The sequence below is a fragment of the Gopherus evgoodei genome, chromosome 2 (assembly GCF_007399415.2).
Source record: "Gopherus evgoodei ecotype Sinaloan lineage chromosome 2, rGopEvg1_v1.p, whole genome shotgun sequence".
Lineage (NCBI taxonomy): Eukaryota > Metazoa > Chordata > Testudines > Testudinidae > Gopherus > Gopherus evgoodei.
In genome coordinates, this window is record NC_044323.1 from 188,889,946 (window position 1) to 188,915,341 (window position 25,396).

The following is a 25,396-nucleotide window of genomic DNA, read 5'->3' on the forward strand; positions in this document are numbered from 1 at the left end:
TCATTGGTGTACAATCAGTTCATATCAGTGAAATGTCAGATTTTTTTTTAAGTATTTAGGAAGAAAAAAAATCTGTTCCTCTCTGTATTTGCAAGGCAAACATGCCTTATGAACTGATTTGTTGGTTTTAAAGGTAAGAATTACTCTGAACTATTTCTTCTATCCAAATAAGCAGCTCTTTATTTTATTTTATTTTATTTTATGTTTAGATGACTCCTAAGTCTAAAAGGAAAAGCATCCACAGTAGAATGCTCCGGCCTGTATCTAGGGCTTTTGGTAAGTGAGTTTCATTTCTTTTCCTTTTTTTCCTTATAGTTTACTAAAACCACTTCCTTACATTCAGAAAGTGAGAAAAGTGTTCCTGTATTTGAAAATGCAGAAGACTCTCACTCTGGACTGCAGTTTGTAGTCCAACAAACTTATTTTGTTTTTTGAAGGTTCTGTGGTGAGACATTTCAGAAATAAACATTTATTAGGTATAGTCCACCTTTTTCACAAACGTGCTACCGCCCTAAAGCAAATGATGCCATTACTTTCTGTTTAAAATACTGTATCAAGTCCTTATTTAAGGTTTTGATTGCTCTTAGAAATGGAATTTGACTTGGATAAAGCACTGGAAGAAGTACCTATCCATATAGAAGACCCTCCAGTCCTTTCCAGCAGACAAGATAAACGAACTTCTGGATTCATCTCAGAGCTGCCATCCGAGGAAGGGAGAAAACTGGAGCACTTTACAAAATTAAGACCTAAAAGGAATAAAAAACAACAGCCCAGCCAAGCATCAGTGAGTGACAATTAAAAGATTGCTGAGGATCTAACTACTTGGCTGTTTCTTACAATAAGACTAAATCCCACTTTTGCCATCCCCAAGCACTCAAAAATCATGTCAGCCCCCCACCCTCCCCCAATTATCAGATTGTCTTTAAAATCTTGAAATTTAAAAATATATTTTTTCTTTGCCTCTGTTTTTTTCAGCTTTCAGGGTGCACTCAGGTTACCTTTTCAAACTTTTCTCTGTAACATGAGGGATAAAATCTTATTTTGATTTTTAAGTGAAAGCTGAGATTCTCACATAATCACATTACTCCAGGAAAAACACTAAATATCGTGAGACTTGGTGACACTGAAATCCTTCTTTTTCTGCACAAAGCCTGAATAAACTGGCATGTATTCCTGTCTCCAGCAGCTCTCAGTAGAACCATTGCATAACCTCTGCAGCCACTTGTGATCCCGTACTTGAGACAGAGGTTGAGCCAGTGGATCTGAATAACAACAGATCACACTCTGTGGCATTGCCTGCACCTAAAAATACAACCTACCTCATTGCTGCAGATAGAGCTCCTGTGGAGCACAGTTAAACACACACATGGGGTGTCTGTGGGTCTTTTTGCTCAGTAAACAATCCCCATTCTGCTTTTTCTCCGGCATGTGCCTCTACAGACAGAATCTGCATCTAAAGCTGTACAGCTAGATCCTTGAGAAGAGTAGAGATGATGTTATACCACTTGTCAGCACCCTTTATTCAAGAGGCAGCCCATGAGGCAGTTTGGCCCCTGCTGCAACTTGGAGCCACCTCATTGCTGCTCCAAATTATACTAGCTGGTATCAGGCTCCTAGAGACCCTTCCACTGGTCTGGGATTGCCAAAGCAGAAATCACTGTGGCCAATACTCCCTATGCTGAGAAGGGCCAAGAGTGGATAGTGTAGAGTTTTATGCCACTCAGGAGTTCCCCTGTGCCAAAAGAAACCCCAGCCAGCTGTTTGGATCTTTTTTAAGCCAGCTTGCCCTCTCTTTTGCACTGACAGAGGGGACAGAGACTTAGCTGGCCAAGGAGCTGGCCCTTCAACTGTAGTATACTACAGCCTTGTTTTTCCAAATCTGTCATACTAAACTGAGTCATATTCTCCCACTTGCTAAACTTCCGCCAGTCATCTCAACTTATTTAATGTGTCCTGTGACATCCGGGTAATTGAGGTCATCTGGTCCTGAGAATATACCTGCTCTTATGGAAAACTAAGCACAGACACTATTTCCAGGCAGAGTCAAGTTCCATTATCTTCTGCTTCCATACAGTCATATGTTTTCAGAATTGGAGGACCCTGCTGTCTAGTCAGGGGGGGAAGGGAAGAAGGATGGATTGGGGTTTTTTAGTGCAGTGTTACCTAGCATGGAAATGTGAAACACAGCATAGATAGTCTTGTATTTGATCACTGTGTATGAAGAACAAGAAAGTGTTATTCCTTATGTTAATACAGTATTTCTGGGAACAGTGACTACATTTGGATGACAAGGCATTTGTTTTTTCTTTCTTGCAAAAACTCAAGGTGACCAGCAAAAGAGGAGAGGATGCTTTGTTGCCATTATTTATTATTTTATGCTGTTTATTGGAGGGTGGAGAGGGACACATCACACCTTTCAGGTGTTCTTAAAGAAAAGCGTGGTTTTCTGTTTCTTGCTTGATTATCCCAGTTATATCAGGAGTGTCAGGTCTGCGTTTCCCTGGTTTTATTAGAAGAATCTGAAGCCTCGTGTGTGTAAGCAGTCCCTCCCCCTTACCTGAAAGAGTGAGAATGCTAAATTTTTTTCACAAAAACTTCTTTTCTCTCAAGTTCTTCTGAGGCATTGTAGTTATAGGTGCTAACAAAGGACAAGCCAACAAGTCTAAGACCACTTTCTCTGCTGAACATACTTTACATATTGGATGCAATTTTCTCAGCATTAGATGAGTGAAGTATAAAATATGCAGAAGTCAATGTATTATTGCAGTACTGAACAATAACTGGCACTATAGTATGCATCCGTAAAATCATTCTGTGCCTTGGTAATTTTGATGGTGGCCCTGTGATTTGTACATTGTTAGTGATCCAGTCCGTGTATTCAGTGGAATTTTAGTTGTTGGGGCATGCCTTCAGACACGACAGATGGACATGCAATTACAGTATCCTATGTCTTCAGACATGACCAACGGGGACACAGGAATACATGGAGACTGGAGTCTTCAGTTACAGTTGTGCGTTTATTGTAGCAGAAGCTCAACTACACCCTGCAGAAGCACAGCAGTACCACACTCGTTCCCTCCCCCACATCCTGAGAAGTGAGCATCGAAATCCTTTTTCATTTCCCCTCCCTAGGTGGGCAGTTCTGGTCTTGGTCTTGGCCCAATAATTGCCCTCTAATTTCCCTGCTAAATCCTCTGCCTCTGTTTATGTTTACCTCTGCCATGACTTTTGTTGCCATATAACGAGCTGTTTTGAGCACTTGACTGTCTTTGTCAGTGCACACCTGCAGGCTTGTGGTTTTGGAGGGTTTCGTGTGCGTCTTCTGCTGGCAGTTTACCAGACAGACTCAGTGTCAGATAGATTCAGCCCCCCATATTAATTACCTCTTTTTTAGAATGCTGCATCCCTGCCTCCTTCAGGAAACACTGTTGGCTTTGATACTTAAATATTTGTTCTTATTCTCTTGAGAGCTTCAGTGCCAACATTAAATGGATTCTGACTTCTCTTGAAGTCAGTATCAAGATTTTTCTTGACTGATGAGGTAAACGTTTCCATCCAGAGACGACAAAAATTGATGTTGTCCAAAAACAGATGTCAGTGTATGTATTGTTGCATACATTCTGACATTTCCAATTAGACAAATTCTTCTCGGAAAAAGAGCAGTCATCACTATGCTACTTAGAAAAAGATGCTTCCTTTATTAAAAAAGAACACATTCTGTTTTAAGTGGAAACAATGCAATTTTACCAAAAAGACTTATATTTTCAACTGAGGAATACAGTGCCATCGCAGAGGTATATAAGTGCTCTAGTTACTATCTTTGTAATCTAATAAGATGAACAATAAACTCATCACATGACTCAGGAACGAGAAAGTTTCATGTACGTATGAGTACATTAGTTCATATTCAGGCTGCTGTCTTATTTGTCTTAATAAGGAAGGGTTTGATATTAACAGTAATTGTTCTCTCATACTGATAAGAGGAGAATCTGTCCTGGCCCCTTAGAAGCACAGAACCTGGATCTCAGGTGCACAGGGGCTTTGTGCCACCTTTTATATTTTCCAGATTTGGGGGCCGGAGCATTCCCTGATGCAATTTAGACCTCTTAGGGAGACCACTTCCTCGCATTTCTTTGTGAGTGGTGACACTGCCAAGAACACACTCTATACTGGGGCTGTTGCAGGGTCGTCTTTAGAGCCATCTAAAGAGGCTTTATGCAGTGTTTAAATTGGGGGGATTCTCCCTCTCCTGGATATGGAACTTTGGCAGCAGAAAGGGATTAGGGAAGAGCAGCATATAGAGGCCAGGCCAGGGAGAGAATCCCTCCCATAATATTTAGTGTGTTTCATCTTCAGAGAAGTGTACAAACATTTACTGATCTGTACAATACTCCAGTGAGAGTGTCACCCAGGTTGGATAATCTTTGTCTTTTGTCTGTGGCTTTAAGATCTACTTTTCAAAGGCACAAAGGGGAGTTAGACCTCAGCTCTCAGTGAAAGTCAGTGCTGGGTGCCTAATGTTAGTCACCTAAATCTGGCACTCAGTTTGGAAGTTTTGGCCTAAAGTGCCTTGCCTAAGGCCACGAAGGCAGTCTGTTAGAGGCATAATTAATACACTAGAGTTCTGGCTCCTAATTTTGTGTTCAGACCACTAGAACTCACACCTCCCTCTAAACCAGGTGAACCACAGCTGACAAAGATTCTGTCTCTGCCGGTATCTACAGTAAATACACAAATCAGGAGTTCCATTTTGAAAAACTGCTAACAAAAAAGTGTGTTTGAATACTAAATAGCTGCTCTTTTTATACCATTTAAAGGCATTTGAGCTTTGGCCTTGTTGGAATTATTAATAATATGTGAAATTATTAATAATATGTGAAATTATTCATGTGGGAAACCACCAGACACTAATTTAACCATAAATGTCTTTATTAAATCCAAAGGCCAAGTGATATCTGTACAATTGCTCTAAACATGCCTGAAAAGCAACTTACTACATCCAAACACTAACAAAACGTGTAAGTTTTTGATCAGGATATTTACAAATGAGCTAAACCCAGGGGTGCTTAGATCCACATTGGTTGGCTTTCAACATGGTCAGGCAGGTATTAGCAATGAACCCTTTAAAAGTTTTACTTTTTCATACCTTTGAACAAACAAGTGATGTCATTGCCAGTGACTGACTTGCGCTAAAAACCAATTGGAGACAGTTCACCCTTATATCCAGCCTTAATTCAGGGGAGATTTACAACCTCCTTTCTTCCCAAGGCCTTTCCTCCCCTCCTTCTTGCTGTCTCAGTTTTTTCTATTGCACTTGAGCTCACAGAGGTTTTAATTCTGGTGTATGGATTGGAAAGAGCCAGGTTGGCTCATTCTAAGACTGGTTCTCTTACGACCATCTGCAATCACCTGTATTGATCAGAGGCCTTCTTTTTAGAAACTTGCCCGTATCTCATTAGTTAATCTTTTGAACCAGACGTCCTCACTTCTTCATTCCTTGTGGTCTTATAATTTATTATTTTCAAGGCCTCCCTTCTCTTTGTTAGTCAGGGCCTTTCTTTACAACTTATATATTTCCATAACCACTGTTAAGATAACTCTATTCTTTAATTTCATATTTATCCTCGTGCCTTACAGCATCTTTGAAAAGTGAAATTTCTTACTGCCATGCTGTGTTGCTTATGTTACATTTGTTTTATCAGGTGTGTGGTGCAACACCTCAGGAAGGAGAACAGAATGGCCTCATGGGTAGGGTGGATGAAGGTGTGGATGAATTTTTCACCAAGAAAGTGACAAAAATGGATTCAAAGTAAGTTCAAATCCTCTAATGAGTCAAAGACCATGCTTTCTTACTGATAGTTTGTGAGGGTAGAATATTTATAGTTAATACATTGTATTTGACATCTTTTTCTAATGTTCAGGTCTCCAATTTGCATAGCTACTGTCAAAACCAGGCTATATCATAATAGCCCAGTATATCAGTGAATTTGATTACTCATTTAAAAAAGGTTACTTTGAAATAAATTGCTTTTAATTTACACTATGAACCAGATTATCATCTGATGTATGTTAGCATAGCTCCACTGACCTCTTCATACCCTTCAATGACATCACTTCTTATGACATCACTGGAGCTATACCAGTTCACACTGGCTCAGGCTCTGGCCCTGAATTTTTAATGTGTGTTTATTTAAGACATGGGGAAGTGATTTATGTTTATTGTTGCATATAAATTAAACACTTGCTTTACAAAATTGCAATGTTCTATGTTTATGTATATGACTCAGTCTGAAAGGTCTGCCTTCTACATCTCACATAGCAAGAAATCCAGCCTACAAGGGTGTAAACTAGATGGATATTTTATAGAGCCAACAGTAAGATGCTCTGATTTCTTTAGCGTGAATGTACAAACAAAAGCTCATTCGAGACTACCTAAAATGACCTATTATTTGCTATATTTGACATTAAGTAAATAAAAGTAAAATGTTTAAGTAAATAGTAAGTGTAAATTGGTATATGACTGGAGGAGAGAGGGAAAGGAAGTATTAAAATTAAGTGTGAATGATAAGTATAAAAAATGACAAGCAGATGGCAGTAATTCACGATTGCAAATACGAAACCAATCATGACATCCAAGAAGTAACTGTGAAATCATGTTAGCTAAAAAAAGAAATGTTTTGAAAAATGCTATGTGCAGTAATTATGGGATTTTTATACAAATTATGTATACCTTTCAAGTTTTCTTGTGTTACCAGTGATTTCGTTTTATGGAGGGCAGCAACATATCAGTATTTTACAGTTTTTCAGGGCAAGCATATGTTGCCACCGGAAGTACCATTCTCCCAGAAAAGCAGCGAAGTGGGTAGGTTTGGGAGCATGGCTGATCAGAACTGCATTGGTTGTTGGTGCAGAATTCTGGAGTTCTAAAAGGGACAGCTCCCCAAAAGCTGTGTTTTGTCCAGTACCTGCATCATGATGCAGTAGCTACAAGCTATTTGTTGGGGTGAGGATATCCTTAAAAGAGCAGACACACTGAAATTATGCTTGGAGGAATGACTGAATTAGAGCCACTCTGCTGTGACTTGCAGTTTAGGGGTAGGAGTAGTCAAGGCCAGAGATACCCCTAAAAATAAATGAATGAAATATGTGTCCTAAGTGGCTGACCTGCCTCTGTGGCACAATGAGTAATGCTAGCCCTACAGTTCTTAGTGACTTTAATGGAGTTTGGCCAATAGCATCAATCATAGTAACTAATCTTTAATTTATAAGCAGTGGATAATAACTGGGCACAGAGCAACTTCCTGATGATGCAAACGGTTAGCTTTGCCCAAGAGAAATCTTTGAAACTATTAAAAACAGGTATTTTTCCAGGAAAAAAACAAAAAACATAGGAATATTTATCTGTGTGTCTATTTTATTAGGAGATCGTCAATGAAACGTTCAGACACCAATGAGTCCAGTGAAGTGGGTGATGAAAGGAAAAAAAGAGATTCTCGGAAAAGTGGGTTTCTCAACTTAATCAAATCTCGATCCAAATCTGAGCGTCCTCAGACTGTATTGGTGGCAGAAGAGCCCTCGTCACCCAAGAGTGCTGTCAAAAGTCCAGCTGTGGACACCACTAAGAAGGAGCTAAAATCAGCTGAACAGAATGGCAGCACAGAGCGAGCTGAGGAACTAAAAACACCAGACTCTCTAGAGGAGATACAACCAGAGGATGTTGCAAGAGCGGAGAGGGGTGATAAAGGCAGCCCACAGGGAGGGCGTAGGTATGGGGTGCAAGTGATGGGCAGTGGACTCCTAGCAGAAATGAAAGCCAAGCAGGAAAGGAGAGCAGCTTCTTCACAGAAGGTGAGGGTGACTTATTTTTGATTTGTGGTTACTCTAGTTGATGAAAAGTAGGAAACAACTGCTCCCCGTAAAGGCACACAAGGGTAAGAGGTTAACATTTAACATATCAGCTATGTTATATTAGAAAGACAAGGTGGCTGAGAACTTTTATTGGATCAATTTCTGTTGGTGAGAAAGATAAGCGTTTGCGCTCACACAGAGCTCTTCTTCAGGTTACATGTCACGGGTGACTCACTGGCACATAAACGAAATCTGTATCATAGAATTAAAGCTGGGAAAGATCAGTTAGTCCCTATCCCCTGCCTATACAGGATTGTTTCCTACAGTCAGGAGTGAGTTTACGAGTTAGCCAGCAGTGTCTTTATATAGCTGAATATGTAACCTTCCTATAAGTATGTCCCATTGTCACTGAGCGCAATAGTTTTAAAACTTCCTTTCTTCTAAGATTTAAACTATAATGCATTGAACACTCTTCTTAGCCTGTCAGATGAGGACATTCTGTATTAATCTATAGGCATTCCTGTAGCACTAATAGCCAAGGGCTATTAAAGGAACACTCAGGCTAAAAATCTCATTTTTTTTTTACACAAGAAATTTCCTTTCCCATCTAGGGCCAGAGCCTGCCATCCTGACTCCTTATTGAGTAGTACAGTAAACCTTTATATAACACAGTAGTTACGTTCCTAGAAAACCATGTGTAATATAAAAACATGTTATATGAACTGAAGACTGAATGGGAAAAATAGGGTTAAGTTCCCAAACATCACAAAGTTGTACATGTTGGAGGGTGCTCAAGGCAGAAGGTTGGGGCACAGGAGGAAGCTGGGGGTGCTGGATCCAGGGGGCACTCACCTTGGGCACCTCCCTACAAGCAGCTCTCCTCACCTACTGTTCCTGGCGGATGCGCAGCTAGGAGGATCCGTGTGCTGCCCCCATCCCTCTGCGAGCGCTGACTGTGGGGGCGGCACCTGTGGGCAAAGGCAGCATGCAGAGCTGCCTGGCCACGCCTCCGCCTCTGCCAGGAGCATCAGGCATGGGGACCCAACTGAGGTGAGCGCCCTCTGGATCCGGCACCCAAAGCACCCTCCTGCGCCCGAACTCCCTCCCATGAGCGCGCACACACTATAAGAATAGTGCGTGCAACATAAAAATGGGGCAGTAAAGGAAAACTGCATTATGTCAAAATGCACTATATAAATGTGCATTATATAAGGGTTTACTGTACTGTGAACAGTTCCATTGATTTCTGAGGGATTGTTTGAGGAGCAGGGGCAGCTCTAGCATTTTTGCCGTCCCAAACACAGCAGTCAGGCAGCCTTTGGCGGCTTGCCTGCAGGAGGTCCCCGGTCCCGTGGATTTGGCAGCTTGCCTGCACGAGGTCCACCAGTCCCACGGCTTCGGTATACCTGCCGCTGAAGCCGTGGGACCGGTGAACCTCCCTCAGGCAAGTCGCCGAAGGCAGCCTGACTGCCACCCTCACAGGGACCGGCAGGGCGCCCTCCACGGCTTGCTGCCCCAGGCACGTGCTTGGAGTGCTGGTGCCTAGAGCCACCACTGTTGAGGAATAAGATACTATAGAATGTGAGTCAGAGTATCACATTCTGGCCCTTAACCTTTCATAACCCACAGTGCTATTAGTTAATTGTTCAATTCAACAATGTGGTTGGTGCTGTTGAAAACAGAATCCTTGCTTCAGTGGTTTTATAATCTAAAGATTGTAGTCGTGGAATACCAGCATGTTGTAATTTTTTGAAAAATTGTTAGGTAACAGCACTTCTTGTGTCAGTGGGTTAACACAGGTGGCATTGGTTGAAAAGTTGAACAAAGAGTAGGTCATCACCTTTTGTACTAACATTTTTATTTACTTTCAACTGTGCTGCTTCTTTACTCTTTGTATTTCTTTCAGCTTGGAAAAGAAAATAGACTACTCAGTTTGTTTGTAATTAATTTCTAGTTTCCATTCACTTGCCCAATGGTGTAAATACTGCAGGGAGACGTTGTGGAGTAGGAGGGAATATTTACATTGGAATTTTCAAACAAAAATAAATGCTGAAACTTTTTTATTGGTCTTAGATTTTTGTAAAAGCTAGGGTTTTACCCACCTTTACATTTTGTATGTCTACACTGCAAATAAAAACCTCTGCCAGCTGAGTTGGACTTCCAGGGGTTGGGCTCCAGGCTGTCTCTTTGCAGTGTAAACTTCCTGGAGCTCTGGGACCTTCCCACTTAGAGCCCAGGCAGGCAGCAGCCCACAAACTCGAAGTCCACACTGTAATGTAAACAACCCCTTAGCCCGAGTTCTGCGAGCCTGAGTCAGCTGGCATAGGATGGACACAGGTTTCTAATTGCAGTGTAGACATAACCCGTAGGGCCATTTTTGACCTGGCAATGTTTTTTTTAAAGTGGTGGTCAGAAAGCTAAATTAAAATAGGATTTCTTCACACACAAAAAAATTCAGTTCTCTTTGTTTAAGATTAATAAGTCTTTGTACTGTGTTGCACAAAAAAGGAATGTATAAAGTTCAGAAGGTTAATGTTCATGTACATCATGCAGGGTTGAAATATATAATAGCTTTGTTTTCATTTTGACCAAAAGTTGAATACTCAGAGTAATCCAGGAGATCTCTACTAGTTTTGTTATGGGAGAATTCTGTCTTTCATTTTTATTCATAACTTAAATGATGAATCACCAGTTCCCTTAAAGTTTTCAGATTTCTCAGGATTCTGATGTTAGTGAATTAAATTTTTCTTAAAGATACAGATGGTTTTTTAAATTCAGATCTATCCTAAGTAAAAACAAAGCCATAAGGAATTTACTACTTCATTCATGACCTTCTACAGTCTTATTACAGTTACAAATGATGAGCAGGTGCACAGTAGATGAAAAGATGGCAAAAGCTTTTTTGTTTTCTTTTGCTGTGAATTTTGATGTGTGAATTGGCACTAATACCACAAGATAAATGAGGTGGAATCTGTGTTTTTTCCAGATTTTCTCCAGATATAAAGATCATCTAGCTCCATCTAGTGTTTGCAGAACTGAATATTTTAAATACATTTTAGCAAGATATGCAGGCAACCAAGCTCCTTAACAGCCCTGTTTATTTATCAAGGTTTTTATTAGAATTCTTGCATTCTCAGGTGCAAGTGCTACATTTCCCTGTCTTGCCCTACTTTTTTATGGAGCCAAATAAATATTTGTGTGTAGTGCAATAGATATTTTACATATGACATATTCATGCAATTAGTCATGGACAGACCTAGATTGCAGCGAGACTAACATAGCTCTGGTTCAAATGATACTTCATATATTTGTCAGCCCCTCCTAGCAAGCGCCAGACAGACACTGTTGATTTGGTCAACTTAATGTACCCTCTCTACACACATGCACATGATACATCATTTGAAAGATTATTATGTCTACTTTAATATGAGCTCTAATGTGGACCTGTCAAGTGATGCTGTTAGCATAGAAACGGTGATAAACAATGAGACCACCAACACATTAAAATGACCACTTGGAAATATTTGCCGTTGTTTCAGTTAGTTTAATGAATCTATGTATTATTTCAAGACATAAAAGTGGATTTCTTTGTGAACTCAAAACATCAATCTAAAGGATAAAACAAAATCTAATAATACATTTAACACAGCTATGCACAATTTTTTTTACTTCATCAATACTTGCAAAGGAAAATGAATATTTTTGTAAGTATGAATGAAAATTCACAACCATGGTGAAAAAACAAACTATATTCTTGAACACAGTGACTGCCTACATTAAGAAAATTAATTTTCTTCACAAATGTGGTGAGGTTTTTTCCCTTTAAAAAAAATAGAGAGAGAGACAGAGACCGACCCTCAGGGCACATTGACAGAAAAAGAATGTGGCTTGGGGGAGAATTTAGTCAAAATAGACCATGGATCAAGAGAACTAGGAGTGGAAAATGAACCTGGATCTCTTATACAGTGCTACAAAGCACAAGATTTCTACATCAGTGGGCTGGCTTTCTCTTTTTTTTAAAATGACTGTTTAGCTTATATGGGACTTGTGCACTTGGAACCAGTCCATGGTTAGGCCTGCTCTGCGCACAATTTTTGAACTGATTTTAACTATTTCGACCAGGGAGTGAATTTATACTGATATAGTTGCAGCATAAAACTCCCTATTGTGAATGCAGTACTGGGCATTCACAGTATTGTTTGTACTGATATATAGTATCCTCACTAAAGGATTGTGCTGCTTTAACTAGATTAGTTTCTAAACCAAAAACTGTGTGTTGGCACGCCCTCTGTGGAAATGTGGGTAAATGCAATGACCATGCCAGTTCTTAAATAAGTGGAGTTAACGTTGAATAATTCCAGTCCTTTGTATACAATATATGAGAGACACTTCCTCATTAAAATGTTTTGGGAGCCGTTAGAGCATCAGCAAAATGGAAGCACCAGTTAATCAATGAAGCCCATTGTACTGTCCTTTATAGCTCTCCTAAGCAGCCAAATCTACCATGATACCAATGGTAAGTTGCACCTGACAATGGCTAGACACGGTGGCCTTCAGAGATAATTGATATGAATAGTTTTTGTTTATTTATTTATACCTAAAATACTGTGTTTTGGTTTGTTTTTACTTTAAACCCATTAATTTTTGTATAGCTAGTATAAGCTTCCCTATCTGTTCTTATCACTGTTACCCTTGTCTTCCTTCCTCCATTTTCCTCTGATGTCTCTCCTATCTAAATGATGCATCAGGTCTTCATTTAGATTGTGAGTTCTTTGGGACAGTGTTTTCTTCAGTATGTGTTTGTACAGTGTGTGGTTGGGACCTCTGGGCGCTACTGTAAAGACAGAGGGTAATCTCACAGTGCCAGTCATACCACATTGGTGTCCTGATGACAACAGGATGTCATGAATGTGGCAGTTTTATGATGCTGAAAATAGTAACAACTATGCAAAGCATTTGTTTGCTTTTCAGAGTTAGAGATCTGTCTTCAAATGGCAAATTTAAACCAAGATCAGAGCTACCTGCAAAATGTATTTCATTTTTTAATTTAAGATTCACACTTTACGCCTAGTCTTCTGCATACCAGCCTTCCTGTTTGGTGCTGGTTTGCAGGTAACTTGTGTGCTCTGTATGGTTCTTGTGGTCTCTTTGCTCTATTCATATGAGTGAGCAGGGTATTGAAAGGAACAGTATAATCCCAGAGACTGATTCTTGTACCTCTGTATAAACAGGATCCTCTCAAAAAGAGATATATACATATTCCTGGTGCACTTGGCCTCTAGACGATAATGTGGGTCAAATAATTTACAGATTTGTCTCTTATAGCTTTTTTCCCCTTGAGGCAAAGATATCATGGTTAAGATTTTTAATAATGTGTGCATGAAGTTAGGTTCAGGATCCATATTTTGGCACCTAAATAAGTGATCTGATATTTCAAAGGTTTTGAGCACTCAGCAGCTCTTATGAAGTCTAACTTTTTAAAAACCTCAGTCTGTAAATGTTGAAGGAACTGGCACTTCTTGGATTCAGCTCAGATTTCCAAGACATTTTCCCACATACGCATAGGTTTTCATATTAACTAAACTAAGACCAGTTCAGCAATCTTTGCTTCAAAATTTGGATCTTTAGAAAGGTGTCTCTGTTTCTGCCTAGAGCAGATAAACTCTTTAATTTTATCCAGTGTTTTATTTCATTTAATGCCAATAATACATTTGGTCATCTTGAATGGAAAAGAACAGTTTCTAACTGGACTGTCCAATTCCAACTCTCATTATTCCTTGGCAGGTTTGTCACTTGATGAGCATGTTGTTATGACTCAGCCAGCGCTATGGCCTTACTGGTAACCAAAATCACTGTGGTCTCCTTCCCACATAGGAGATTTCCAAGACTGCAACACAGAAACATAAAAACACATCCAGGCATAATTACTAGAGCTTCTTTCTGCAATTTTTAACTTTTGGATATAAGCTTCTTTGTAATGAACCACTGAATTTTGTGATTTATCGATAATAATTTTGAGGGATTCTCTTACTCTTTTTTAGAGACTCGGGAACGAAGTAGCTCCCAGGGATTCTCACGATACCACAGTGAGCTCTGAACGGCTGGATGGCAGTGGTACAGGTACAGTTGTTTTGAGTTTCCTTGCATACAGCATTTCCTGTAATGCCAATAAATTGAACACTCTCAACCTGAAATCACACTTCCAGCTGCATGTTGTGTGCCTACTATTTTATAAGCAACTCATGGACCCCAGGTTGAGAAACCCTGATCTAACTGAGTTGACGTACACCCTGGAAGACTTCTATGTACCTGTGGTTGAGAACCATTGATTTATAGTGCTCACAAGAAAGTGCTGGATTTATAGTCACACAAGCAAAGTGCTTAATCCACTGAGCAGAACCATCACAGGCAGCAGCAGTTCGGTTCCCCACGCTGCTCTGCCACCATGCCTGAAACATGCCTGGCCACCACGGTAGAGGAGGATAATACAGTCTCCACACCTGTACAGTTCTTAGACTTTCTGCTGAGACTGTTAAAATGGGTGCCAGCAGGTGCCAGTTTTGATAGTGTTTTAGGTGATGTGAAGACTCTGCTAGGAACTGAACTGAAACCAATATTGAAGAAGTCTCTGCTTATGCTAAAGAATACAGTTCTAATTATTGGACAATGATTCTGGGAATTTCAGTGTATAAAATATAGTGTTGCCAAAGCGTGTGAAAAGAATTCACAAACCATGTTCAAAAAAACATTGGCTGACCAGTCATATCAGAAACCAGTTTATGGTTTCCAAACCATTCCTAAATGTGGTTTAGAAGCTAGTGTAGAGAGAGATTGTATGAGAGAGCCCCATGAAACAATGCTTTTAAATCATCCTGGCATCACAGTCTAATATCTTTTGGAGGAGGTACTTTTTTTGCTATGTGTGTTCCAGTAAGATAGACAGATCTGAGGTTAGAGGACCATGAAAAGTGGGCACACTAAGAGCTAACGGGTGGTTGATCTCCATTTTTCCTTGCTGCTCACTCCTGTAAATGACACATTTCCCCCGCCCCAGCCCCAGTGCAGTGTGTACACAGCAGCCCCTCCTGCCTCGGTCAGTTCTCCTTTCACCACAGTAAGGAACTCCCTCCGGCTGCTCCTGTTGCAGTTATAGTTTGTCATTGTTTTGCTTAATTTATATCAACTTACTGTGTTCTAATAATATTAACAGGCCTGAGGTTAGAAAGGCAAGTAATGGAGTTAAAGGGAAATTGTTGGATGTTACTGAGAAAACAGAAGACCGTGTATGATTCAGAGACAGAATATTTTCCTCTCTTAGTTCATGTAAGAAACTGCTGTCTGAGTGTTAGCCAATCTCTCCCTTTCTCACACACATGCATAAAAGTGTGGAAAGCCTTCTGCTGTTTTGCTTACAGTGCAAAGATTTATTGCACACGCATGCACCGCAGTCCTTTTGGTTAGCCCACAACTCAAATCCAACAGAGCTGAAAAACAATTACGTAAGCTGGAAAAACATTTTGGGAGATTGGCCTGCAACTGACTATATCAACATTCTTTCTCCCCACACACTGCACTTAGAATTCCTGTGCTCAGCACTACTTAACAAGTAGGTTTTCTGACCTGGAATAGCAGTTAGCTGGGCCAAGTCAGCATCTGTGGGCATATGTTTTGCCTTGTCAGAAAGCCAAGGCAGCCTAAATTTAGGTGAAACAAGAATTATGTGCAACCCTAGCACACAAATTGTAAATCACTAAAAGTGAAGAATGCTGTCACCCAATACGCATTCAAATCCAAAGACTGATTGCACAACCATGTGCATATAAGCCTCCTGGAGTCCTCCTGCGGTTTGCAGGAAGGAAGGAAATTAGGGCAGGCAATTTGTTTATTTGCAAACTAGTGTCCAGCAAGCTTTATACCAGCTTGTACAGCTGGCTCTAGCTGTATTTGATTTAAGTCCTGGGAAGCAAGTGAGATTTGTGAGCAAATGCATTCAGTCTTTGCTTGGTATAAATAATGTACTGGCAAGCTTGCTAATAAATGTGTAACAGTGTATTCTATGTGCAGAGTTACTAAATAAATTAAAGAGTTGTATAAATAGGGTTGCCATTGCTAATAGATTTCAAATCTGATCTGAAAGAGCAAAAAACAAAAAAACAAAAACATGCACATATACTCACCATCAGTTCAGGATTTCTTTTCTGTGTCCTGGATTCCACTGTTAGTCTTTGGCAGAAAAAAACACCTGGCTGTGATTTTCAGCTTTGGCCCCTAGAAGCACTGTTCTCAATGATGCTGGACAGCCAGAGACTGCCTGTTCTGCTGCTCCTCTTCTGTTGTGCAATGATCCCCTGCTGAAATCCCATCTCTGCATGTCAATGCAAGAAAGAGTCACAGAAAGAGATGGTAGCCTCAGTCCCCACCCACCCCCCACTGGCCCATGGCTTTATTCCACCCTTAGAGCAAGAGAGAAAGGGGAAAGAGACAGAGACATCCAAGGGAGCAAAAGAAAGGGACCACAGGAGTGGGCAAGATACCTGGGGAAAGGGGAAGATTTGATAGCTGCCAGAGAGGAATGGGGGATACCAAAGGGAAGGACTGGAAGAAGAAAACCTTTGGATTAGAAAGTGTGAGAAAATATCCCATGAAATTGCAGCTGGGAAGCAGCAACCCATATTACCAGCTCCTGCCAACAATGGAGGAACAGTGGGGCGAGCTAGCCACCTCCTCAGTACCCCAAGAGGATGGTGACAGCCAGGCCTGTTCATGAATGAGTTCTACAGCCTGACAAACGCATTGTTGGCTGCTCATTGAACCACTACTGAACTCTAGGTCTTGAGAGTTCTCCCATCACTGCCTTTCTACTGTGTGTGCATTTCTACCAATGGTGGGCTTTGCCCTGTGGGGGTACCTCCACAGCGTGCTTTCTGCCTTGTGCTTTATTTGTTGTTGTTGTTATTGTTGTTACTATTATTATTTTAGTGCCTAAACTCCACCAGACCCTCCCAGAGAATCGTTTTGCCTCAACTAAAGGTGACTCTGTTATGGCATCCTTGGAAAAAAATCCAAAAACTGAACCAAAGGCTGAAGCTGGTGCAAGGGCTAGATGTTCTTCCAATACGCCCACAAGTCCAAAACCCCCAGTACAGTCGAAGCCCAGCCCAACGGGACGTCCCACAGTTCCACAGAAGCCACGCTCTGCCTCTCGGAATGGTGAGGAGCTGTTCTGGCTGGTTGGTCCCATTGGAAGAAAATGTGTGAACAGGATTTGTGTGTGAAATATAAAGGAAATGCTAATAACTAAACCCTAGAGAGAAATTGGACACAGAGAGATTTTTCTGTCATTTGCTGTTGAATTGCTCTCCCCACCACCACCATCACCATCCTAATTTTTTTTTTTTATGACCAAAACTGTGATTTGTAGTGGTAAATTCTGAGAAGAAATAATAGAAATAATGACAGATTACAGAAAGTCACAGAGCTGTTTTATGCTAGATATTATTTTATTATAAAAGTATCTAGAGACCCTACTTGGGGATGGAAGCCCCATTGCGTTAGGTACTGACTAAACCAATTACCTTTGTATTTTCGCTAAACTCAAAACCCCTGACTCTAAATACCAAAATGTTTAATTATTTGATCTTTTGTAGCTTCTCTCAGCCCTTTCAGCAATTAGCCATCACACCATATAATATACGTAAATCTCTTCTGTATTTAGATTCTTCATTTTTGTCTTTGGATTGTTTTTCTAACTGTTACGAAGCCGTATGCCCTTATCTCTTTTTCTTTTCTTGCCCTCTATTGACTGGAGGAATTATTATTTTCACTCCAAATCCATTGGTTTGGTCTTTTATAATCATGAAAAGTTGCTCCTTGAGCCACTGCTAATGTCTGCTCTCTACTAACCTCCTGTTCAGGTATTATCTCGAGACTATAAATGGAGATAAAGTTTAATGATTCAGCAAGTCTCCTACACATTTACCTGCCAATCCACTAGCCTGCAATTGCCCAAAAAGTTATGGACATTGAGAGTGAAAAGAATTAAACTGTGGGAACTCTGACTCGCCTAGCAAATATGACAAACACTCTTTTTACTAATGGCTAAAAAGCATGTTTGTAACCACCACTAATGCCTTTTGAATCTTTAGGCTCTTCCCATGCTCATATTGGTACCTGCTGGCCCTAGAGAAGAACCATTTTCAGAGAGAAATTGCAGCCTCTTCCTTGCACTTGATTGTGTACTCTGTCCATTACCTGCATAGTCCTGTCCCTGCCTCACCAGTGGTTAGAACTTACTTTCTCTCTCTCTCTCTCTCTCTCTCACAGATACCATATCACCATCCAGCCTTTACGTTGTCTTAATATATTTGTATTGGTTATTTTATTGTCAGTCATAAAATAAGATATGCCTTCAAGTAAATACCACTAGATGTGTACAACAGGAAGGCATCACTTGTTTAGCCTTCTACTTAAGTTTAAAGTAGAGTTTAAGATATCTGAAAAGCCTGCAAAGGAGGAAGGTCTGAACCTGCCTGCAGCTGCAAAGCTGTCTGTTTCTCCCAGCTCATGTTGCCTACAAAAGATGCATGTCCCAGGCTGTGCCCTGAAGGGGAGCCAGATATTCTCCATCATTGCTACTGCTCTTTCAGATCTTCTAGTGGTAGCAGAAATGTGAGAGTTAATATACAGCAGGCTCCAGCAATTCCTGACACATTTACCACCCCGTTGTGGTAATGCAATAACCAGATCCCTGTTTACACATGTGCTCGACCATCGCTGCCACTGGTGAGGCTGGGTCAATTTTTGCCTAGAAATGTTAGTGTAGAGAAGGCCCTGGGATACCTACAGCCCACGAGATTTGTCAGTTCAAATGTTAAGTAGCATCTGGAGGATTATCTCATTCCATAGTCTAAACCAAAATTGCAGTTTCCTTTGTGATGGCCACTCATTGTAAGACAAACCCCCATTCTTTTCCAATACTTGTTTCAGTGAACTCATGCTCTAAACATACACATAATATCTATCAGTCAATGTTTCCTAAGAACTTACTTCTCCGACCTCCACCAGTGCACCATTTCTTTCATTAGGTGTTTTTCATAAGCATACTGACTCTAAACAGTGCCATTATATAGTACTTCACTGCCATGCAAATGAAAGGTACCCGCTTTGCAGGCAACCTAGTTCATGACAGAGACATTGTATCTGTACGGAGTCTACATACAAAGCATCACTGTTGTATTTATATGGCATGTATAATGCACATCAGACCACTGAGAGAGTGTTTGTCAGTTATCCAATTGCTTAAAAAAATTAAAAATATCTGGAGATTTCTTCAAAGTTCAAAAAAGAAATGATTATTTTATTTTTTTTTTAGAAAAAGAGGTGTATTGAAGAAGCTATAGAATTCCCTTCAGAGCCATAGAGTTATGAAAGTTCAGTTTGCTTTTATTTTTATAATTTAAACTTGATTAGTTTGTCACATTGTCAGGATGATTAAAAATATCTGTGTGACAAAACAATTTTTAAAGAAATTTCTGAATAATTTTCTTTAACTTTTCTTTATTAATTGCATCATTCTCTTCTATCCCTACAATAAAATTAGGTTGGTCTTTTCAGATTTTTATTTGTGCTTCCATAATAAATCAACACATTAGGAGCTGAAATTCAGGTCTACAAGATAATCAACAGCTGTAGCAAAACAATTAACTACTGTATATTAGTGGATGTTTTCACTAATTTATACCTCCTGATTAAACTTGCTTGCTAGTAAAATTCTTCCAGAAGGGTTGAGTACCATCAAGGATTCTCTCTTAACCTTGTAAGATGGTCCCTTCTGGCCTTAGAATCTATGAGTCTAAGACTTCCTGTTTGCCCCAAATTCTAGCATAGCTAAAAAACTGAATACATCCTGCATGTTGTTAGTTGTGTATTGTTTTTTTAAATAGTTCATTAAAATTGTCTGCTAGGTGGATGGTGTTCTTGAAAGCTGTCTAGTAAGAAATATAATGCATCTGCTTGTGTGTGTGGTATTTCCACAGAGGACATCCCAGAGTCTCCATCAGGCCCTGGTTCCCCTAAAGTTGCTCTGCTTCCACCTGTGTTAAAGAAAGTTCCTTCTGAGAAAGAAAAAGATGGTCAAAGCAGCCCCCAGCCCGCTATCAGATCATTTTCTCAAGAAGGTAAGATTGTTGATATCGTCATTGTCCCAATATCCTTTGCGTGGCCTGACTCGGTTAATGAGTACCTCTTCAAAATATACTAAACATGATTTCCTGGTTTCTTTGCTTTGTACTTTGGGATAGGAAACAGGAAAATGGTGTCTGGTAACTCGTGGGTCAGTATTTTTCCTCCTGTCCTATTTCATACAGTTTGATCAAAAGAGGAGAAATAAATCCAATTTCAATATTAATATAATATAATGTAGCCATTTTACAGTGAAACCACAACAATAGAAACATGAAGTAAGTGACAGTTGTGTCATCTACATTATATCTTAGTCAGTTAAAATCAGGCTGGGGATGTGTATTGCTCACAAAAAGGTAAATGTGACTACCTTGGTGAGCTGGTTGAAGTGGTTAAATTTCTTTTTCTAGTCTGCTTGGTGGCTCTGCCTCCCCTCTGGGATCATTGCACTCTGTTGAGTTCATGTCAAACACATGCTCAGTATGTCAGGGTGCTTGAGCAAGAACTCTGAACATTTAGAGTTTCTAGGGGATTCCGTAAACCACTTTCTTCTCTTTGCCTCACTTTTTGGATTCCAGCTGTTGCTGCTATGCTGTGCTGCGTGTGTCACACTGAATTGGCTTCCTCTTAGAGGAACTGGGAGTAGGGAGACAAGGAAGTTACAGAGTATGTCTGCACTGCAATGTAATCCCAGGGTCAGTGTTCGAGACTGTGTTAGAGAACTGATCCGTGTTAGAGAACCCTGGGCTTGAGTACGTTATATTTTAACCCTGTATTAAGTCTTTTCTAACCTGTGCTCGAACTTAGGGCTTTGGTGTCCACACTGCAGTGCGCGGGTCTGAGTCAAAGTAACCATACCACACACACACACCCCTGAAATGTGGCTGTTCTAGGCCATGGACCATGGCGTACTGTGGGAAAACTTTACAGCCAGTCCTGCACGTTCACTTTGCAAAAGGCTTGGTCGGTTTGCTCTCCATTCGAAGCCCAGACAGCTCTCTGATAGTGTGCTTGCAAATCGGTGATCAGAAGAGAATGGGTTAACATTGACCTGAGCTGCTGCTGTTTGCAAAAGGGGGTTGGCTGCCATTTTCAGCAGAGTAGATTGCATATTGTTGAGACAGGAGTAAAGAAGTTTTCCCAGGGAACTGTGTCATAATTCTGGCTGACTTCCAGGACTCTAAACAAAAGGGGCTGTGTATACACTGCAAAGTGATAGGGCTCAGACCCTCAGTCCTGGCTTAATTTGAGCTTGGACTCTTCAGCGTCACAGGTTACTGGGACCCTGGATCTGAGATCTGAGTTAGTCCAGTTGCAGTGTAGATGCAAGGGCTCTTGAATTTGAGCTGCACTCAAGCACAGGCTTACATCTCAGTGTAGACATATCCATAGAAATCCAGCTCAGCACAGTAAATTCCATGTAACTCTCATTATTGTGGAGATCACCAGCTAATACAAACCAGGGTCTTTGAAACAGTGCAGAAGTCAGACCTGTAAATCAGATAAAAGGGCCAGAGCAGTGTAACAGGGATCAAGAGTTCATAGACTCATAGACTTTAGGGTCAGAAGGGACTACTATGATCATCTAGTCTGACCTCCTGCACAAAGCAGGCCACAGAACCCTACCCATCCACTTCTATAACAAACCGCTAACCTATGTCCGAGTTATTGAAGTCTTCAAATTGTGGTTTGAAGACCTCAAGCTGCAGAGAATCCACCAGCAAGTGACCCATGCCCCATGCTGCAGAGGAAGGCGAAAAACCTCCAGGGCTTCTGCCAATCTGCCCCGGAGGAAAATTCCTTCCCGATCCCAAATATGGCGATCAGCTAAACCTTGAGCATGTGGGCAAGACTCACCAGCCAGCACTCAGAAAAGAATTCTCTGCAGTAACTCAGATCCCATCCCATCACAGACCACTGGGCATACTTATCTGCTGATAATCGATCAATTGCCAAAATTAAGCTATCCCATCATACCATCCCTTCCATAAACTTATCAAGCTTAGTCTTAAAGCCAGATATGTCTTTTGCCCCCCACTACTCCCCTTGGAAGGCTGTTCCAGAACTTTACTCCTCTAATAGTTAGAAACATTTGTCTAATTTCAAGTCTAAACTTCCTAGTGTCCAGTTTATACCCATTTGTTCTTGTGTCTACATTGGTACTAAGCTTAAATAATTCCTCTCCCTCCCTAATATTAATCCCTCTGATATATTTATAAAGAGCAAGCATATCCCCCCTCAGCCTTCTTTTGGCTAGGCTAAACAAGGCAAGCTCTTTGAGTCTCCTTTCATAAGGCAGGTTTTCCATTCCTCGGATCATCCTAGTAGCCCGTCTCTGAACCTGTTCCAGTTTGAATTCATCCTTCTTAAACATGGGAGACCAGAACTGCACACAGTATTCCAGATGAGGTCTCACCAGTGCCTTATATAACAGTACTAACACCTCCTTATCTTTGCTGGATATACCTCGCCTGATGCATCCTAAAACTGCATTAGCTTTTTTAATGGCCATATCACATTGGCGGCTCATAGTCATCCTGTGATCAACCAATACTCCAAAGTCCTTCTCCTCATCTGTTGCTTCCAACTGATGTGTCCCTAATGTATATATAAAATTCTTATTATTAATCCCTAAGTGCATGACCTTGCACTTTTCACTATTAAATTTCATCCTATTACTATGACTCCAGTTTACAAGGTCATCCAGATCTTCCTGTATGATATCCCAGTCCTTCTCTGTGTTAGCAATACCCCCCAGCTTTGTGTCATCCGCAAACTTTATTAGCACATTCCCGCTTTTTGTGCCAAGGTCAGTAATAAAAAGGTTAAATAAGATTGGTCCCAAAACTGATCCTTGAGGAACTCCACTAGTAACCTCCTTCCAGCCTGACAGTTCACCCTTCAGTACGACCCGTTGAAGTCTCCCCTTTAACCAGTTCCTTATCCACTTTTCAATTTTCATATTGATCCCCATCTTTTCCAATTTAACTAATAGTTCCCCATGTGGAACCATGTCAGATGCCTTACTGAAATCGAGGTAAATTAGGTCTACTGCATTTCCTTTGTCTAAATAGTCTGTCACCTTCTCAAAGAAGGAGATCAGGTTGGTTTGGCACGATCTACCTTTAGTAAAACCATGTTGTAACTTGTCCCAATTACCATTGACCTCAATGTCCTTAACTACTTTCTCCTTCAAAATTTTTTCCAAGACATACTACATACTACAGATGTCAAACTAACAGGCCTATAGTTACATGGATCACTTTTTTTCCTTTTCTTAAAGATAGGAACTATGTTTGCAATTCTCCAGTCGTATGGTACAACCCCTGAGTTTATCAATTCATTAAAAATTCTTGCTAACGGGCTTGCAATTTCATGCGCCAGTTCCTTTAATATTCTTGGATGAAGATTATCCGGGCCCTCCGATTTTGTCCCATTAAGCTGTTCAAGTTTGGCTTCTACCTCAGATGTAATATCCACCTCTATATCCTCATTCCCGTTTGTCATCCTTCCATTGGCTACAAGAGAGTGGTCGAAGGTAGATACATTAGCTCCAGGGTAAGCAGGACCCTTTTTTGGGGGAGGGATAGCTCAGTGGTTTGAGCATTGGCCTGCTCCCAGGGTTGGGAGTTCAATCCTTGAGGGGGCCATTTGGGGAACTGGGGTAAAAATCTGGGGGTTGGGCCTGCTTTGAGCAGGGGGTTGGACTAGATGACCTTCTGAGGTTCCTTCCAATCCTAATATTCTATGATTCTATGATTATCCCTAAGCTCCTCATTAGTCTTATTAAAGGCTGAGGCAAAGTACGTATTTAGATATTGGGCAATGCCTAGGTTATCCTTAACCTCCATTCCATCCTCAGTGTTTAGTGGTCCCACTTCTTCTTTCTTTGTTTTCTTCTTATTTATATGGCTATAGAACCTTTTACTATTGGTTTTAATTCCCTTTGCAAGGTCCAACTCTACTTGGCTTTTAGTCTTTCTCACTTTATCCCTACATGTTCTGACCTCACTAAGGTAGCTTTCCTTGCTAATCCCACTCCTTGTAGGCTTTCTGCTTTTTCTTAATCACCTCTCTGAGATGCTTGCTCATCCAGCTTGGTCTACAACTCCTGCCTATGGTTTTTTTCCCCTTTCTTGGGATGCAGGCTTCTGATAGTTTCTGCAGCTGCGACTTAAAGTAATTCCAGACCTCCTCCGCATTTAGATCCACAAGTTCTTCAGTCCAGTCCACTTCCTAACTAATTTCCTTAATTCTTTAAAGTTAGCCCTTGAGAAGTCAAAAACCCTAGACCCAGATCTATTTTTGTTTATCCTTCCATCTAGTTTGAACTGAATTAGCTCATGATCACTCGAACCAAAGTTGTCCCCTACAACCATTTCTTCTATGAGGTCCTCACTACTTACCAAAACCAAATCTAAAATGGCATCCCCTCTTGTTGGTTCTTCAGCTACTTGGTGAAGAAATCCATCTGCTATCACATCTAGAAAAATCTGAGCCCTACTATTCTTGCTAGCACTTATCCTCCAGTCTATATCTGGGAAGTTAAAGTCTCCCATGATCACACATTTCCCATTAGTGTTTACTTCATTAAAAACATTGAAGAGGTCTCTATCCATATCCAAATCACCTGAGCCTGATACAGGCACTGCAGAAGACAGCCAAGGACCCTCTTAAGAATCCTGGCATAGAGGTTGTGCCGGAGTGGGGCATGGCAGTACTAGGGAGATTGTGAACAGTGCCCATAGCTTAGGCCCCCAGGGCTGTCTGAAATACTCCAGGTTCTGTTTCAACCCCAGAAGCAGCGCAGGATCAGGAGGACATAAAGGTGGCTTAAAATCACTTTTCCCCTCCCCGCCATCCCCCTGGACTGTAAGTTCTGTGTTGTGCCTCCTAGAGGTGCAGCCCAGGCTGTCTGGATGTCCTTGTGTCAAATCATAGCTTGTGGAGACTCATGGATTAACCACAATATTGCACTGCTCAGAAAAACAGAACATCACCAATATAGAGTCTCTATCCAGATCATGACTCACACTTGAGCCCTTATGTGCCACACTGGCAGCCCAAAGGAACCGTAAAGCTGTCCCAGTGGGGCAACTGGGGAGTCCCTGAGTTGTGTAAAGCCTGCATAGCTTACTTTACATCCCCTACTCTGTGCTCCTTCTATGTTGGTGTTATGCTGGGAGCATGGCCAGAGCATGCAACAATCCATGACCAGTGTAATGGACCCTAGGGAGCTGCTCTAACTGGCTCCAGGGCCAAATCGGCCCCCATCAGCTCTGGGAATTGGGAGATTGCAAAGGTAGCATAGTGAAATCTTCCTTCCTACCGCCAGGGCCGGTGCAACCATTTAGGCGACCTAGGCGGT

General features: G+C 41.0%; 1 protein-coding gene across 8 annotated transcripts in view; it reads left to right on the forward strand.

The window, feature by feature from the left end:
* The window catches only part of CARMIL1 (capping protein regulator and myosin 1 linker 1), a 272,936-nt gene that overhangs the window by 240,155 nt on the left and 7,385 nt on the right, over positions 1-25,396 (forward strand). For all 8 annotated transcript variants that reach the window (XM_030552559.1, XM_030552563.1, XM_030552561.1 and 5 more), the window contains 7 exons: positions 210-276; positions 588-784; positions 5,703-5,809; positions 7,422-7,848; positions 13,890-13,968; positions 16,828-17,058; positions 19,884-20,024. In XM_030552559.1, the coding sequence (XP_030408419.1) occupies positions 210-276; positions 588-784; positions 5,703-5,809; positions 7,422-7,848; positions 13,890-13,968; positions 16,828-17,058; positions 19,884-20,024 (1,249 nt within the window). The remainder of the gene's footprint in view (positions 1-209; positions 277-587; positions 785-5,702; positions 5,810-7,421; positions 7,849-13,889; positions 13,969-16,827; positions 17,059-19,883; positions 20,025-25,396) is intronic.